The following is an 18,276-nucleotide window of genomic DNA, read 5'->3' as shown; positions in this document are numbered from 1 at the left end:
GATTCCTCACCAACTTCATTACAAATTAATCAGAAGAATTTACTGACGTGGCTGATTGTCTACTTTTCATAAAAAGGCTTTGATCAGTACTCATTCTATACGGAAAACTCTGCAAAAGATTGGACGTGTGTCCATTTTTTAACTTTATCTGGTTTCAAAAGCTCCACTTTCTATTATTGGAATATGACTGACAAGTGTTACAATGTTCCTTGTAGATAAGAACATCCATTTTATAGTGGGGACTCAACACCTGTGTGAATAACTAAAAGTGAGAAGTGGGCACAAAACAATGTAGAGCCATTGGCTCTAATCATCTCTGTACACTCTACACACTGGAACGATGGTAGAAGGGGGTGGGGACACTTGACCCCTGAGGACAGACACTACATAACATGCGAATACTCTCCATGAAGGGGTTATTGTCTGCCTAGCGTAAGTATGCTGACCAAACCCATGATCAGACTGAGATCAGATGTGTGGGTCTATGTTCGGGATTTTTTGTTTTTCAAAGATTTGTTACTTTTAGTGTCCTTTGTTTAAAGGCCCATGGTTAAATCCTTCCACTAAGCCTGTACTTCTTGCCTGCATGCTGGGCTAAAGGAGAAATTCAGAGTGCTCCAGTGTGGTAGAACACTTAATAACCATACCTAAGCACCTAGGTACTCAGAACAGCTGGGTCATCGGTTCTGGGGTCTAAACAGCTAGATAATGGAGTACTACTGCATAAAAACAATATCAGGTATAGCTGGAATCTAGATATACGAACATTGACCAGTCACTACCCAGACCCAGCAGGCTTAGAAGCACAGGGACTCCAGCTGTTGGGACTACTCACAACATACTGCTGTCCATCCAGAAAGGGGGACTGGGCCAAACTGTGGCAGATTTTACTGATTTCACTGGGAATTTTAAAGAAAAATGCTTACCATTACAGGCATTTTATTAGTACTTCCTTTTCATCAATATAGAATGAGAATTGGAGTTATCAATTACTAATAAAACCCTGGAATCTCCATTCCGGTTCCACGTTCTATGTTTTCACAAACTGGAATCCGTCTAATAAGGCACATGTGATCCACCTCCTTCATTAAGAGCTCTCAGTGGAATAACTGAACCAGGCTTACCTTTCCTTTCTTAAGGGCAGTGTAGATATCTTTATACTGCTGGTACTTTTCCAACTCTGCCTTCACTAGTACCTGACGGATATGCATGACTTCCTCCACAGTCAGAGCTAGGCATTCCACTGGGTAACAAAATTCCTCCTGTAAGTCAAAAATTGATATTACTATGAAGCCCATCTTTTCCAGAATCCAACCTAGAAAGCCAGCCACCTGGTTAGTAACTTCAGAGACAGAAGATTTCACCATTCAAACTGGAGTAGCATTGGCTGATCTATGGGCATCACATGAGCTTCAAACCAGGTAGGAGACTGGTTAAATGCAATTCTAATGGTCTGATAACCAGGTTTTACAGCACTGCAAACAAGAGAAATGTTCTCGTTTATTTCTTTGAGCACACACCATCTGATACCTGCATATATTTGCTTGCTTTATTTATTATGAATTTATTATTATTAACCAATTATAATGCATTTTATCATTTAATAGGGCATAGGGTGATTTACTATACAGTTATAAAAAGGCAGTGCTTAGAGCTGTTGACCTTGGAAGTGTGTTGTTTATAAAAACAAGCCACTTCTCTGAAATTTTGTGGTGCCCAGAATAGCCAAAGAAAGCAGTTAGTAACCCACTCTAAGAGATTTTTTTTTTATTCAGTGGTACCACACATTGATGATTGTTGATATAATCATATATTTGAAAATCTATGCCAAAATTATGAATGTGTATGGCTTTCCTTTCCACCCAGAATGACAAAAATGGCAATTTAAATTTTCTGAAAATACTGTTAAAATATAAAGCTGGGCAAAATGGTTAATTCAATATTGTGTTTTTACTGACAGAGAACTACTCAGAGGTTCCAAATACTTCCTATCTGAGAAATTTCCATATATATTTAAGTATGTTCTTTCAAGGTAATTGCAACATTGAACATTCAGCATCTAATTTTGGCACCACAGAATAAAAAGCATCATTCCAGCCCTCTAGTTGATTACACAGTTCTAACAGAAAGACAGATGCTGCACTAGGAATGTCCATCCCTTTAGGCATTGTGCACCTTTTCAGTTGTTGTAAAGTAACAATGCAATGTAATGTTCTTTGAATAAATACAGGAAAGTTTTGTACTCACAAACACTTTGCTGGCAGTACTGTACAGGTAGTTTTGAAATATAATTTAGATAGCAATGTTATCATTCAGATTAGTTATAAAGTGGTATTCAATTTAGGTAGTATTCAAATTCTGTTCTGTCTTTCAATTAGGAAAAAAAATAGATCTGTGTTGCAGCCCTGGCAAACATTAGCATTTAGGAACCACCACATTTTTAAGAACTGTTCTCTTACCTATCTAGAAAGGAAACACACAGAAACTTCACCCTGCTTAAAAGTATCCACAAACAGCTAAAATTACATTAATTTTGGATTCTTTTAACAGCCAATTTTCCAGTTTGCTTCTTCATTGAGGAAGCTTGGGTTTCTGGAAAACCCAAACCATGCCAAATCCAACTGTGATTTGCTCTGAGAGGAGTAAAACTCCACAAGCAAAAAAAACCCACCCAAAACAAATCCTTTGCTTGTTAGCAACCTTTCAGCTAACCAGCAGCTGTCAGTATTGCATTCTAGATCCTTTCCATAAAAATAGCACTGATGCATAGTATGCAGACTTTGGGGAGGATGGGAAGGAAGTGGATGGGCAAATGTTGGGCAGAAAATGTCAGCAGGAAACTTATTTTCTACAGTGTGAGATATTAAGGTGGTGTTTGCAGTAAACAGGACTGCATGCTTTTAATCGACTACAATTTTGAGTCTTTAAAAAGCTATTTCTTAACTGGAATCCCTTCCCCCCCTCCAAAAATGTACCTGGCATCAGATTTAATTATTTTTGTGGGCAACAAAATCTTTTTTATGATGTTTTTAAAGATCACTTTTTCACAGTTGATGACACATGATAAATACATGACATGATGCATTTTTAAAGCCCTGGTAAAGGCTTATTTAATTTGTGAATGTGCTATTACATTGAAGATTTGTATGTCTAGTACTTTGGGTAGCAGGAAAATGATTTGGATCTGTTCTTCCAACAATAAAAAAACCCCTTAAGCCAAGTGTGAATAGCTACCAGGCAAAAAATAAAATTGCTAACATTTTTAAATGCTAATGTTTTAATTTGAGAGGTTAAACAAGGACAACAAAACTTTAATGCAACATTAAACAAAAGTTAATTGCCAGGCTGATTCTGCAGAATATTTGATTATTTTTCTTCTCAAAAGAATATTTAGTTTCAACCTAACTTCCAAAGTCTTGAAATTAAATGAATAGAAATTAAACTAAGCTACTGACTAAAGTTCACCAAAATTGACTAAAGTTCACCAAAATAATAACTTTTAGAGTTGCAGCTCAAACTCAGAATTTACATGGATGCAGTACGTCCTATGTCCCCTGTAATACTGATGCACAGTAGATTATGTTAAGGACAGAATGTGACTTCTGAATTTCCTTGTATTTCTGGGTTTGTACCCATTTTAATTTTAAAGTCTTATTATTAAAAGAGAAAAAGTCACAATAAAAAGTACTTTTTTGTCCATTAATCTGTTAAGGATTTATTTGCCATTTATTGAACATGCAGTCACAGCACACACCAAAATGCGTGGTTGTGGATAAATTTATATTTAGAACAATACACAATCTTAATTATATAGCCATAAAATGAAATAAGTGATTTGCAGATCATTCTTCATATGCATTCATTTAAATAACTCATTATTAACATCTATTAGTAGTATATGTTTCCATACCAGTACATTCATCATACCACATGTATTGTAAAACTTATCACCACTTATGCAGATAAGTTGCAACAGTTAAGTATTGAATGATCAAGTGCTGGATGAACCACATATTTATGCAACTCAGGTTAAACATTTTTAAATTCTTGACACTTAATATAAAACAGCTTCAGTTTGCAAAACCTGGCTGGATATCTCTAAACTAATTTCTCTTTTGCAGTAGGTTTCTAATTTCATTTTCTGGTTGAGACCATAAATGAGAGGAAAAATATACCAAATTTCAAATCTTTATATACCAAATTTTTAAAAAGATCTGATTCAAAAATGGTTGTAGAGAAGCTCCTATGTTTTCTTCTGAAGTGGTTTGTTCATTTACCCTGGAAAAGACTAGCACTAATAATACTGAAAGTTCTGTTGTTTACAAAGGCTTTAAAACCATTTTTTGTGTTTCAAGTAACATTAGGTTTACAAATGGCATTGTGTTCTGTAATACCACATATAATGTTAAGGCAACAACATCTTAATCGTTTCACCTTAGTTCAAGGATCATAATACCAATAGTTTTACTTGCTTAGGTTTCAGGATCTTTATAAACTGTGCCTTTAAGAATTGTCTTACTGACAGTCTTGTGATGTTGCATTTTTAGTTTGCTGTCCTTTCACAACTGATTACTTTTCCCCCCATAAGTAATTGAAGCATGTAGATAAACATAAGTATCCTACAAACACTGAAATCAATTCTAAAGTCAAATCGATCAGGACTACTGTTGCAACCTAAGCTGCTAATTCTTGCACAGCTTAGGAAGTGCTCCCCTTATGGGGAACTAGCTTGTAAAGATTTCCAAAGCCAGCAGAAAGAGGCAAACCTTTGCGGGTTTCCACCTGCTGGTAAAAGCTCTCTCACAGAGATAATACATAGCCCCTGCCACCCCAAACATGGCTGCTTCAAAAGGATGAGAGTTGAACAAAGAAGCTGTTTGTATGGTTGAAAAAAGTGGCCTGAAAGTCGTCCTTGGAAAGAGACTGGTTATCCTAGGAACCTGAACAATAGATATAGGAAGCAGAAAAAGGAACGCGAAATATAAATGACAATGTTAGCAGGGATTCTGGCTAATGAAAATAAGAAAAACCAAAAACACTTTAACATGTACACTGGTGGCATCTTACTGTGTAGGTACAAAGCTGAGTAACATCAATAAGCATGCCATAACACTAATTCTCAGAAAAGTAGTGAATGATGTAACCAATTTTTCTGAGTTTGTTTCTCCTCCCCACCCAACCAACTTCAGCACTAATTCCTTCAATGCATTTGAAAGGTCAGTTCACAAAAACACCGTGTGCAAAACAGTTGCTTGCTAATCCTGTTAAAAAGCTCCACAAATGGTCTGCCTGCTTTTCACTGACACTGAGGTCTATTTACTGATGAGCTCTTTCACCTTCAAGGGGAACTGCAGTCACTGGAACAGATGATAAGAAATGAAACTCCATCAATCCTGGAGGAAGGGATGAAGAAGTGTGAAGTCAAATAAAAAGAAAATAATATATTTAATTTTTTGTGGCTCTGACTCAAGGAACTGCAGTATTAAGAACTAGTGTCCAGTTCAGAAACTAGACAGCAGCTTTCATGAGTAGGACTTTTATGTCAGGGTGCAGTGGCTAGCTAATTTACAGTCACAGTACCAAAACACTGTATTGAGCTAAGCAAAAAAACCTTCTTCTGAATAAATGTGCACACCATGAGGGGAAAAAACTGCTAAGATTAACAAATAAATTCATCAGCAGCTAAGGAAAAAAATGTCAGTAAAAGTTCATCACCACCATTTTCTTTTCCTACACAAAAATGTTGCTAGCAAGTGTGCTGGGGGAGGGCCAGCTCCTTAAGAAGTAAAGAAAATAAAAAACCAAAAAACAAATCATTCTTGCATGCTCTGAATATTTCTTATGTAACACATTTTGGACTCCTTCAGATATTTTCCTGCTTTTGCTCAATTCTACTTCTGTGTAAGCCAATTAAAATTTGACTGTATTGGTTTTACTAGACACACGAGGGGCCTGATCCTTGCGGCAGTGTAGCCCTGGCCCCTTCCCCACTGTCCACCCCAAGGTGCGCATGCCCAGCAAAATGCCTTCGCATGCTACACTGGCACCCAAGCTGGGGGTTGCCTGCCCCAATCTAACTTGTTTAGATATCTGAAAAGTGTAAAACAGTCAACACCTTGAGGTAAGACATATTGCTTTTCCCCTTTTAATGATGTGCCTGTGAAAACCTGTAGTTCCCCAAGTAAAAACATCTCGTGATCCAGAGTGACGGACAAAATTCTCTTTTCACTGCTCGTGTCCCAAGCAGCCCTGAGGGAAACGCTCCTCTCAAGTCACTCCTTAAGCTAACGCTTGGGCAAAGAAGTCTAGCTGCGCTGCGCGTTCCTTAAGCTGCGAGCCAGGACTCCAGAACGCCATTCACATAGGATCATACATTGTAGTCAGGGTAGAAGTGTGGTAAAGAGAGCCAATTTATTCCTTGCAGAGAAGTGGGTGAACCTTCCCCGGTATATTTGAAGACTACATAATTACTACACTTCAACCTTCTCACCTTGATGGATTTGCACTATAGTCAGCCACTCTCTCGGGCCAAAGAAAAGTAACACGGAGTCCCTTCCAAGCCCATTAGTGCCACTTAAATAAGAGCAAGGACTGGCAGGTACTCCCTCCCTTTTAGACCGGGAACGCTTCCGTAAATCTACCATATGCTAAAACTTCAAAGCAGCATGCTGAGTCCCGGGTGATAAGGAAAATAAGAGACTAGGAACTGAACCTGGGCATCTGACACAAAGTGGCAAAGCTGTATTCATCATGCCAGGACAAAGAGCCAACTTTTCATCTCCTGTGCCATTTATGGTCTGCAGGAAAACAGTTCTCAATTAAAGTTATTTGTTCAAATGTACTGTGCTTTCTTCTCAAGTAGCAAAACAGTTTTTGCCTTAGTGACTCCAACAATGCAATGTGGTCACAACTGATATAGATGCTTGACATCTTTTACATACAGAAATTTTAACTGTATTAGTTATTAACATGGGAGGAAGAGAACCCCTGTTCCATGTGTTTACACATGAATGACAATACTCCAATAATAAGAACACAGATTGACTGCTTTGACATTGCGTCATTTCAAATGAACTATCTGTCAATTATAAGGTAGGTCAGTTTCTTTACCATGCTGAAATTAAAAAACAAATGAATAGGCCTCAGTTACAAAGCTCAAATCAGAAGCCAAATCTCTTCAAAGCCCTGAGTTATCTGAACCCAGGAGGTTTGGTTTAATATTTTAGAGGAAGTTCAAATTCTGAATTCCCCTAAAAATCCCCCCAGTGTCTAAAACTGGGTTTGTAACTGGGATCTTGCTTTGGATTCAGCTCTAATAACACTGTAGCCAGGTTTTAATTCTATATAAACTACTAGAAAATGTCTCTCTCTTATCGCAACTATAGCGTCATTGGCCTTCTCACTCTATAGCCAACATTCAACGATAACCCTGTACTACTTACAAGTGATCTTGAACTCTGTTTAGAAGGTGGCAGGAACTGTCTCACATTAGTTGGAGTTTCCTTTTCAATTGAGTGTCGTCTCTGAGGAGGTTGCCGCCTCTCTGGCTGAGGTGTAGACGATATTGGCAAGAACTTCGGAGGCACTAAAGAGTCAACCAGCAGAAGTTAGCTCTAATGAAAGAACTATGAAATAGTATTGTTCAGCAATGATAATAGCCATGGTTTTGGTGGGGGAAAACAATGGTTAGATGTCACAAATAGTTGCCAAAACAACAGAGTATCTCCATGCAGCTGTCAATGGACAACATTTTCAACCTGTCTGAAATGAACACACTCACAAAAAAGGGGTTTCTTACTCTAGGAACAGCCTTATCAATTAACACCAATCTGCTCCATCTTTTTGCAAAAGACATTCAGGCAAAGCTCATATGACAGAAAACAACAGGAGTCAGGAGAGTGAAACAGCTTAGCTGCGTTTTATTTAAACAGGATTGTCTAGATACTGAGCACTTACTCCTTCTGCTCTCCTGAGAAGCATCTTCCAATTGTGTGGGAGACGCACTGCTGCTGCTTGCTGATTTGTGCATAGATTCCTCCTGGGAGCAAAAAAATTGGAAGAGTTAGAATTCCTCATACTCAGTCTCTCTCTCTTACTCCTACATGCAAAACTAACAATGTCAGTGGTATATCACATCATTAAACCACTTGTCTTCTAAAAGACTTTAAGAAAAATGCTGAAGTTAGGCAGTCTTGTGTAAGCATCTTTTCAAGTATATTTTTTGCTGCAAATTGGAATGTATGGCGCACAGCTCAAGAGCTCAATATATTCAACTGCATTATAAAGATCAAGAATAGACCCTGAGTGTTGTAATCTGCCTTTTCCTTAAGTAACTGTTCTGGATACTGAGGGCCTAGCAGATGTTTTCAAGCACAGTGCCAAATTAGTTCAAGTTTATTATTTTATACAGGCAAGAAACAAGCACGTGGCTTTTTCTGGTCTCCAAAGGAATGAAGCATGACCCTAAGACAACATATGACTCAGTAAAGACAAATTAATCTAATCACTTATCTTTACTGCACTGTTCTCTAATCTCTAATTCTCATGCATTTCTCCTTCCTTCTGTGCTTAAAGACACTTCATTCATTAGGTTAAGTATGTTCTCACCACAGCAACCAAAGACTAGCAAGTGGTGCGAGATGAATGAGAGTGAAATAGGCTTTGACTAACACCTTTCAGTCAATGGGTGCCTGAAAAGTTGTGCTTCCTGATGAGTTATTAGCTTTATAAACTGCCCTTACCTATAACCTGTTATTTAAATACTCAATACAAAGAACTTATAGGATATTACTGGTGCTTGCAGAGAGCAAATAGGGTTGAAGAAATGGTTGTGAACCCTGTTCAGGTTTAAGATAAATGCTCTTAATAAAGAAGGCTCGATATTACAAGTGTTTGTAGAAAGAACATGGGGTTGAAGAAAAGGTTGGGGACATGGTTCAGTTCTAAGACAAATGCTCTTGGCAAAGGAGGCTTGTACACAGTTACCTTTTATACTCTTGGGTTTACAAGTCAAACAAAGTGACTCAGTCAGAAAACAAGCAAGCAACGGAGACTCCCTTCCAGGGACAGACTTAAAGTCACATGAATCTCAAGCAGGAAAGTCTGCAGTGACTGAAACAATGCCTCTTCTAGTTATGGAAAATCAGGAGGGAAAGTTGTCAGAAATATCACATGAACAAAAGGCGCCACAGGCCAGGAGGCGTCACAAATTATGATCAGGTGATCTTCTATGCAATAACCAAGTAAAGGTCACAGCAAAAATTTCAGAAGAGTTGCATGAAAACTTAAAAGCAATCTGAAAACATTCAACAGATCGAAAGAAGGGTTCCCGGACACTCCACCACAGCCAATTAGTGTAAACTTTGTGAAAAAGAATTGTTGTTCAAACTGCAATGGTGAACTTTTAGTTTTCCGAAAATTAAAACTTATGAGGCAAAAGGTACCAAAGACTATCATATAGTCACAAAGGTGACTATTTATTCTGTCCATAAGCAGAGGAAATAAGCAGGTAAAATATTAAGATAAAGACTTTTTTCTTTTTTTTAATTTGCCAGTACTTTTTTTTATTTAATTTTGAATAACTGTTGCCACTCTCCACTCAATGTATAAAAGCAGAGGGGTGCCAGAGCCTGTGGTTCAGGCTGGAAGAAAAGCAGTTGAGGGAGACCTGGCTCTGTGGCATGGGACCCCCCCCACCCCCCAAGAGTGTGGACAAAAAAAAAAATTAAAGAAATGTAAGCCATGACCCTCTCCCCATTCCTCCTCTCTCACAAAAATGTCATTCTAAGCAAGTGAAAACATTGGTGCTTATTTGTGCTGAAAAGTTTGGCTTTTGTCTTCTGAGGTTTTGTTCTCTGAGCTTTTGTTCTCCTTTTTCTCTGCCTTTTTATTTTGCCATTGAAAATTTGTCACTGGAGGAGGCTGGGGAGGGAAAAATAAATGGCAACACTGAAAACAGCAAGAGGACTACTTTTATTTTTGTAAAGAATGAAAAAATTGCAAACCATGAACATTTCTAATGATATCTTCTCACTGAAAAAAAATTCTGACATTTGTTGTTGAAAAACACCTCTTAAAATGTTTGACGATTTCTTATTCTACTTTAGAAGGTAAATGTGGGATTTAGTCAGATGCTGCCTTACCCCAACTGGCCAGGCCATGGGTTGCCAATCTTTGGTACATGTGCCGAAAGTGGCACAGGCAGCCTGTGTGTGTGGTACATGATAGATTAGGGGCAGGCAGCACAGCAAGAGATAATACAGGAAGCAGCAAGCAGAGCACCAGATCAGAAGTGGGGGAGAAAGCAGAGCAGATCAGGCAGCAGAAGGGGACTGAAGTGGCACCAAGGAGGGTGTGGGACTTAATTTGTGCTAGGCCTGCCAAAAAGATTGGCCCCCACTGGGCTAGGCTATGCAGTAGACAGATGTCCTCATTCTCTTGTCCACTGGCATTAGTGGGAATTTTGCTACTGACTGCTATAGAACTGAATGGCCCAGAATGGTCTGCTGTAATTTGTATTGCTTCCCACTTTGTGGAACTGCTGCTCCTTCCACAAAGTGGGAAGTTGGGGGCAGCTCTGACTAAGCAACCACCTATCCAGGTACCACAGAAAAGTAGGACGAAAGTGGCGGAGAACAAAACTATGAAAATGAGATTTCTATCTATGGCCTCTGGCAGACCCCGCAGGATCCAACTTCTTTAAGCAGTAGAAATGAATGGATTTGCAGCTACTTCAGTGGTGAGATGGACTCTGCACAGAAGCAACAGACGTGAAACAAGACTAACCTGCTTCGGGAAGAACGAGAGCTATAGATATAGTCATGTTACAAAAATGCCAAGTCTGCTTAGGTAAAAATATCCCATGTTCATATTTTAAATTACTTTTCCCTCCCTGTAAGCCTCATGTGCAATGAGTATATGAACTATTTTGTTGTCCTGTGATCACTAGAGAGTGTTGCAGGCTCTCAAAAAAATATTAGCAAATCAGGTAGAGTAATTATTAGTAAATCTTGAGAGAGATTTAGATATACTAGTATTGTGCTGTTGATTTTTAAGGTAGATAGAGGCAAGACTATACCAGAATCTTTGATCAGACACTTCTGGACACATTTGGATCTAGAGCCAAATAAGCACAGCCTCATATCTACTCAGAAAACCCAATCTATGTTAACATTTTCAGGGGCTCTACATTAATACCCGTGTTGTCTACACATGCCCTTAGAGGCATGACCCCAGAGGTCATCTAAAGGTATCACTGCTACTGTCATCAGGTGAACTCATGTGTGTCCCATTAGGCGATTACTTCTATAATTCTTTAAAATACAAAGGGTAGGAGAGTATGGCTCCCCTAAATCTCCTACTCAGACTGTGACTCAAATTACAATAACAAATTAGAAGAGAACGGGCATGCTTGTTTGATACCCAGCCTTGCAAGCAACTGGGCAGGGAGGGAGCTGCAAACCTCCAGCTGCTTAGATGTACAGGGGAAGGTGTACAGGGCCTAGTGAGAAGGGAGGAGAAGCTTAGAAAACAAACTCCTCCCCAGTACAAAGGGAAAGCCGGGAAAGAATTGTTACCGAGGCACCACTCATCCTTTGTTCTGCTGGGGTGGTACAGCTACATGCCACCTCTTATTTATGGAGGATTGTAGTTATAATTAAACTCCTAATGAGTAATTCTAAAGAGACTAAGCCAATTCACTCCCTGTGCAGTTGTAAGCATGGAAATGTCTGAGTCATTCATAGGCCATTAGAATACTGCATCTGCCCCTAGTTATATATACACCACAAATTAGGTCAGCAAAGAAATATATTTCAGCATCTCACTTCTCCTTTATCCTCTACAGCAGTGGGGGGCAACCTTTTTGACAGACATGACACAAATTAACTCCACACCTTCAAGTGCCACTTTGATCTCTTTCTCTTACCCAATCTAATTTTTCAGCTTTCTGTTCCCTGACCAACCCACTGCCCTGACCAACCCGCTGCTCTGCTTTCCGCTTCCTGCCCTATGCTCCCTGCCTGACCTGATGCTCTGCTCTCTGCTCCCTGTTTTGCCAGTGTACTGTCTGTACCCTCCCCAATCTGCCTCATGCCACACACACAGGCTGCCTGTACCACTTGTGACACCAGTGCCACAGGTTGGCCACCCTTGTTCTACAGCATTCTTCAACTTTTCTGTCGGTTTAATAACTTCCTTCTGAGCTTTCCAATTAATCTTTTTTACTATTTTAACACTGAACATAGCATTACACCTAAGGCACAGCCACTACAGTAACAAAGCAGCCCAATTACCTGGGTTGTTTCACAGTCTACTTCTGGTCATTCAAACCAATATAGCACTTTTTTTCTTTTTTGCAATTTCATTGCATTGTCAACTTACTTTCTATTCATCTTCTGCTGTATCCCTCAGAGCCTTCTCTAAATGACACTCCTGCACAGAGAGAATTCCCCAGCATATACTTGAGCGTTTGATTATTCATGCCTACAAGAATCAGTTTACATGCATCTTTACCAAATCTCTTTTTATTGATTTCAGCTCATTTCTCCAAGTCAAATATGACAGATTAGTTTGGGAGGAAATGCAGCAAACTGCAAGCTGGGAGACCATGAATTCTAGTCTTGGCTCTTTCACTTACTGCTGCCATTACTTATCTTGAGGTGTCTTTTTTATTAACAAGATCTCATGCACTTACTATTGTTCGCTCGTTTATAGAAAGATGAGAAGTTATACTTCAGGCCAAGCTGGAAATACAGCCCAAGTCTCATCCATTTGGTTGCACTGGCTTTCAACATGAACATGTCAAATTATCACCTGTATAACTCCCACTAATATAAAGAGATCCTGTCACCATTTAAAACCTAGACCAAAAAAGAGGTTTATAACAGCTTGACTGAGGCTGCCTTTAGACTAATAGACTTGGTTCTTAGTATAAGTGATAAGAAACTCATACTTTTACATCCAAACAGGTACCAGATGACCCACAACACAGTTACATGCAGCTATGCTTCCTTAACCTCAGCAACAGACTGTGGTCCCAAAACAGGCATAAAAATTAAGGATTCATCATTCTACTGCTGCCATACAAATGGCTGTGTAACCTGCCTTATAAATCTTTCCAGGTTGATCCCCATAGTAAGCACTAGAGCATTTTCTTTACAAAATACTTGTACAACTTAAGTGAAAAATCTGTACTGATGGTTTGTAGTTTGTGGGTCCAGACCCTGCTGATGATATATTTAGAAATGAATTTGGATGTCATGGTAATACTTGGCTCATTCTTCCTTTTTTAGCATTAGTATTTGGTCAGTGGGAGGTATCTTATTAAAAACTGCAAAGAGTATTTAACAGACAGAGCAACATACAGGTGATTTAGCCTGTCTCCCTTCTCCAGAATGTATTGTCATTACTCCTTATGGTTTTGATAATGATCTACATAACTTTTTTTCCTATAGCTCATCGGGTCTCTGGCTGAGTTAGCTGGATTCAAAGCCATTCCAATTTAAAGGAAGTTTGACAGCCCTCACATACAACAATTTGATGGGTCGCAGATGCAGCTCCCACATCACTTCAGTATTCCTTTATCTACTCTGCCCTTACTCATAAGCTCTTCCAGACAGCCCAGAAATAAGCCCTTACTATGGGTTCAGAGTACAGCACAAGAACTTCTACATGGGAGCCAACATCATGTTATTTTCAACATATTTACAGAATTGCCAACCATGGCATTACATACACATAGTGTTAGCATATACTGGGAATTAAAGAAGTAGATAAAAGGCCAAAAAGTTTAAATCATATTTAAGACATCTGGGGAGGCTGAATTTTCGGGAATTGGCAATACTGTGATCCAGTCCTCATTATAACTTAAGTCAACAGCAATGGCCACCACCACCTATGAATTCATGAACTCAGATTATTTTGTCCATCAAACAGCAGTTAAATTCTGAAAGTAAGCCGAGCACAAAAAAGTCTTACCTCTGAATCTGAACTGTCCAGTTCAGCTAAGGTAGGGGCTTTAAGGAGTCTCTTTCGCTGCCCTGTCACTTGGGTAGTGCCAAGACCTTTCAGCTTTCCTTGGGGTGTCAAGCCACCATTCACTATGGAGCTATCTGCTAATTTTCTTGAAGACTCTGGAGTGGATACATCTGACAAAAGAAACAGAAGGATTGGAATTTTGATTTTGGCAGGGATATGTATTTGAGGAATCAACTTGCAATGCTTCTTTCAGATTTTACTGCCAATGCAGCACATACAGAGAACTACTGTTTTGTGATAGTCATAGGTGTAGTAATTTTACATAGCTTAGAAAATTACAAGCCATAGCATGTGGTGCAGACATGATGTAAAGAAATGAAAGAAGTGCAAGAAAACAGTAGTTCACTTTGCAACTTTCTTTCTACTTCTTAAATAAAATGCCTCCATTTAATTATTTTCTACAATTAGCTTCTATATCACAAGCCAAGGAACAGAAATGCCCCACCTAAGCCAGACAAGTGGATCCTCAGTGAACACTGAGACTATTCTATATTGGCATGTTCACACAATACATACACGAACTGTCCCAAGTGAGGGTAAACTTACCCTTTCTTTTTCCATATACAAATCAACAATGACAACGAGTTAAACAACAGGAGCCTGTCTAAAATGTGAACAATTTCATGTTTACGTTTTAGTTTGTATAAAAATGTGCATCTTTGGTCTCATTTTGCATGTAGCAGTGGAGACATGAAGCCTGATTCCATTTTCATCTACACAGGTTTTACATGGGCATAATTCCAGAGCGCAATAAAATTATCCTGGATTTTTCTCCAACCTAAGATCAAAATGAAGCCATATAATATAAGCAGGTCTGCTCTGTTCAGTCCAAACCTACAGATGACACCTTAGTTTTGAACATAATAAGGGAGGGAGGAGGAGGTTTTGACATTTATTTTTGTTTTGGTAAATGAACAGAGAAAATGAGGAGTTTCAAAATGATAAATTAAAAAATATATTTGAGGGAAGATGGTTTGATAAATAACTCCCCTTCCAGTCCTCATTCTGACCATATGTGAAAGTAAAAGACTTTTGAGGAAAACTGTATACCAGATTTACATGTTGGCCTAAGCATCTGGCCTTCCTGTAATACATAGTTATATGACTCCCTTCCTTCTAACCACAGATCATGTCATGGAGTATTCCCATTTCAAAGATGGGGAACTGTGGTATAGTAGAAGTCTCATCAGTCAAGTGATTCTCAACCAGTGTCTCATAGCCATGCAATCCTTGCTGAGCGTTAATAGCACTGTTAGGTGTGCCAATGCCTACACAATTCACAAGGTAAACACAGATACTTCATAGATTCATAGGGTCGGAAGGAACCTCAGAAGGTCATCAAATCCAACCCCTGCCCTGGGCAGGAAAGTGTGCTAGGGTCAGACAACCCCAGCTAGGTGCCTGTCGAGTCTCCTCTTGAAGATCCCCAGGGTAAGGAAGAGCACCACCTCCCTTGGAAGCCCATTTCGGATTCTGGCAACTCTTACTGTGAAGAAGTTCTTCCTAATGTCCAGCCTAAATCTGCTCTCTGTCAATTTGTGGCCATTGTACCTAGTTACTTCAGGGGATGCCTTAGTAAACAGAGCATCTCCTATTCCCTGCTGCCTTCTCCTGATGAATTTATAGGCAGTCACAATATCACTTGCGAAGGCTGAAGAGATCTAGGCCCCTCAGTCTCTCTTCATAGGGCCTTGCCTGCAGGTCTCTGACCATATGAATCACCCTCCTCTGAACCCTCTCAAGATTCTCCACAATCCTCTTGAGGTGCACTGCCCAAAACTTGACGCAGTACTCCAGCTGCAGTCTACCCAGTGCCGCATAGAAGGGAAGCATCCCCTGGACCTGTTCGTCATACATCTGCTAATGGATGATAAAGTGCAGTTAGCCTTGTTGATCACTTTGCCACATTGATGACTCATGTTCATCTTGGAGTCAACTATGACTCCAAGATCCCTTTCCTGGGCTGTGCTGCTGAGAAGGTCATCTCCCAGCTTATAAGTGTGCTGGTGGTTCTTTTTGCCAGATGCAGCACTTTGCACTTGTCTTTGCTGAACTGCATCCTATTTTGTTCTGCCCATTTTTCCAACCTGTCCAGATCTGCCTGGATCTGTTCCCTACCACCTGGTGTATTAACACTGCCCCATAATCTGATATCATCTGTGAACTTGGACAGGGTGCTCTCCATGCCCTTGTCCAAGTCACTGATGAACACATATTGAATAGCACCAGTCCAAGGACTGAGCCTTGTGGGACTCCAATGCCCACATCTTTCCAGGTCAATATTGACCACCACCACCACTCTCTGCATGTGACCCCTAAGCCAATTTGTCAACCACCTGACTGTGTTATCATCTACATCATAGACTGTCAGTTTATTTACAAGAACAGAATGCAATACTGTATTGAACGTGTTCTTAAAGTCTAGATAGATGATATCTACTTTTTATTCCCCACCAAGTCATCCCCTGTAGCTAACACCACGTCCAGCAAGGCATTTCCCCTAGTGGGATCATATGCCTCCTGCATTAGGTATTTCTATTTCAAATATAAATCCATAATGTTAAAAACCATTCTGACCTTTTGTGCTCTAAGTTTTCTGCAACAAGAATTGATCTACTATTTTTCTATAGTCAAAAAACAAGTGAAAAGTAAGAACTAGCATTTTCTGGAGGGTGCACTGAGTCTATCGGGGGTGCCTTATGCCTAAAAAGGTTGAGAACCACTGGATTAGTCACTTAACCCAATGTAGCACAGAACTCTGTGAGGCAAGGTTTCCCAAATCCCAAGTTAGCCCTACGTACACTGGACCATCCTTTTTAAACACTGATGTTAAATGCGTCTTTATTAGGAGAATGAATTGGTGCAGTTACACTGGTAGGTAAAATTGGATGGTGTAGACAAGGCCTCAGTTACAAAAGTATACCCATTTTAAAACACCCTCATAGATTTCACAGACATTAGGGCTGGAAGGGACCTCAGAAGATCATTGAGTCCAGCCCCCTGCCCGAAGGGCAGGAAGTCCGCTGGGGTAATAGGATCCCAGCAAGATAAGCATCCAATTTACTCTTGAAGGTGTTCAGTGTAGATGCTTGAAGCATCTCTGCTGGCAGGCTGTTTCAGACTTTGGGGGCTCGGACAGTAAAGAAATTCTTCCTTATGTCCAGCCTGAAATGGTCTTGCAGTAGTTTATAACCATTCGACCTCGTCATCCCTTGGGGCACTCTGGTGAACAAACATTGTCCCAGAAACTGGTGGTCACCCCGATAAACTTATAGGTGGCCATCAGATCACCCCTGAGCCTGTGCTTTTCCAGGCTAAAGACCCCATCGCTCTCAACACAACAGAATTTCACTTAAACAACAATCACTTAGTTACATATTTTTAAAAGCTGGTCAGATTATTAAATGCAGGATCTATGAAAAGAGGAGAGAGAATAAGGTATGGTGTGATCCCTCTATAAATATACCGGCAAGTGGAAATGTGAGAAAACGTGACTATTTGCATCATGATGCTCCAAGCTCATAGATTTGAATATTGCAATATTATCACTGGTTCCAAGTGTTTCCCTACCATGAGCCACCTATTAAAAACCTTATAACCTTTTAACCCTTCTTTTTAGTCTTCTGTAGTTTTGCTTATGGGAATATTAGATCTGCGGGAGATATTTCTGGTTTCTGGCTGATGCACATTGATTACACAATATTCTCCTGGTATCCACTCACCCCTACTTTGTAAGTTCAGTAGAAAATATATTTCTGCTACCAGTCCTGGGGAACCTCAGAATTTCCCAAACTAAATTCATCCCTTTAACTGTAGTTAAGGAAATGTGGAAGTTTTCCTGTCAACTGCACATAAGTTCATGGAGCCTCATAAAGCATAGGAAACCTAAACCACTACACTGTGGGAAGTATTCAAATATTTTGCTTAAGAGCATTCATAGGTTTACTACTCTGAACTACAAGTGAAGCTTTGGTACTGGGACATAATATATTTGTTTTGAAAAACTCCTTAGTATGGTACCGTCATCTATGGGAAAAATGTTGGCACATATGAAGGATTAAACAAAAGAAAAAAATGGAAATGAACAAAACTAGGTTAATTAGCAAAATAGGTTAGTGAATAAACAGACTGAATTCAGTTTACTATGATTTGTGTGGAGAGACTACTGGCCATTTACTAATATTTGGACAACCGCCGGAAATTTATTTGGGGGGGGGAGGGGGGGCAATTAATCCTATG

At 39.6% G+C, this 18,276-nt stretch overlaps 1 protein-coding gene across 1 annotated transcript in view; it reads right to left on the bottom strand.

Moving 5' to 3' along the window:
* Positions 1–18,276, bottom strand: part of SPIRE1 (spire type actin nucleation factor 1) — a 170,568-nt gene that overhangs the window by 7,454 nt on the left and 144,838 nt on the right. Inside the window, exons 9-13 of the mRNA XM_019545681.1 lie at positions 13,978–14,147; positions 7,957–8,038; positions 7,443–7,585; positions 4,767–4,940; positions 1,125–1,262 (exon numbers count right to left, since the gene is read on the bottom strand). Of these exons, the coding sequence (XP_019401226.1) occupies positions 1,125–1,262; positions 4,767–4,940; positions 7,443–7,585; positions 7,957–8,038; positions 13,978–14,147 (707 nt within the window). The remainder of the gene's footprint in view (positions 1–1,124; positions 1,263–4,766; positions 4,941–7,442; positions 7,586–7,956; positions 8,039–13,977; positions 14,148–18,276) is intronic.

The sequence above is a fragment of the Crocodylus porosus genome, unplaced genomic scaffold (assembly GCF_001723895.1).
Source record: "Crocodylus porosus isolate Cpor-Errol unplaced genomic scaffold, CroPor_comp1, whole genome shotgun sequence".
Classification (NCBI taxonomy): Eukaryota; Metazoa; Chordata; order Crocodylia; family Crocodylidae; genus Crocodylus; species Crocodylus porosus.
The sequence above is the reverse complement of the archived record's forward strand: the minus strand, read 5'-3'. Positions and strand labels throughout refer to the sequence as shown.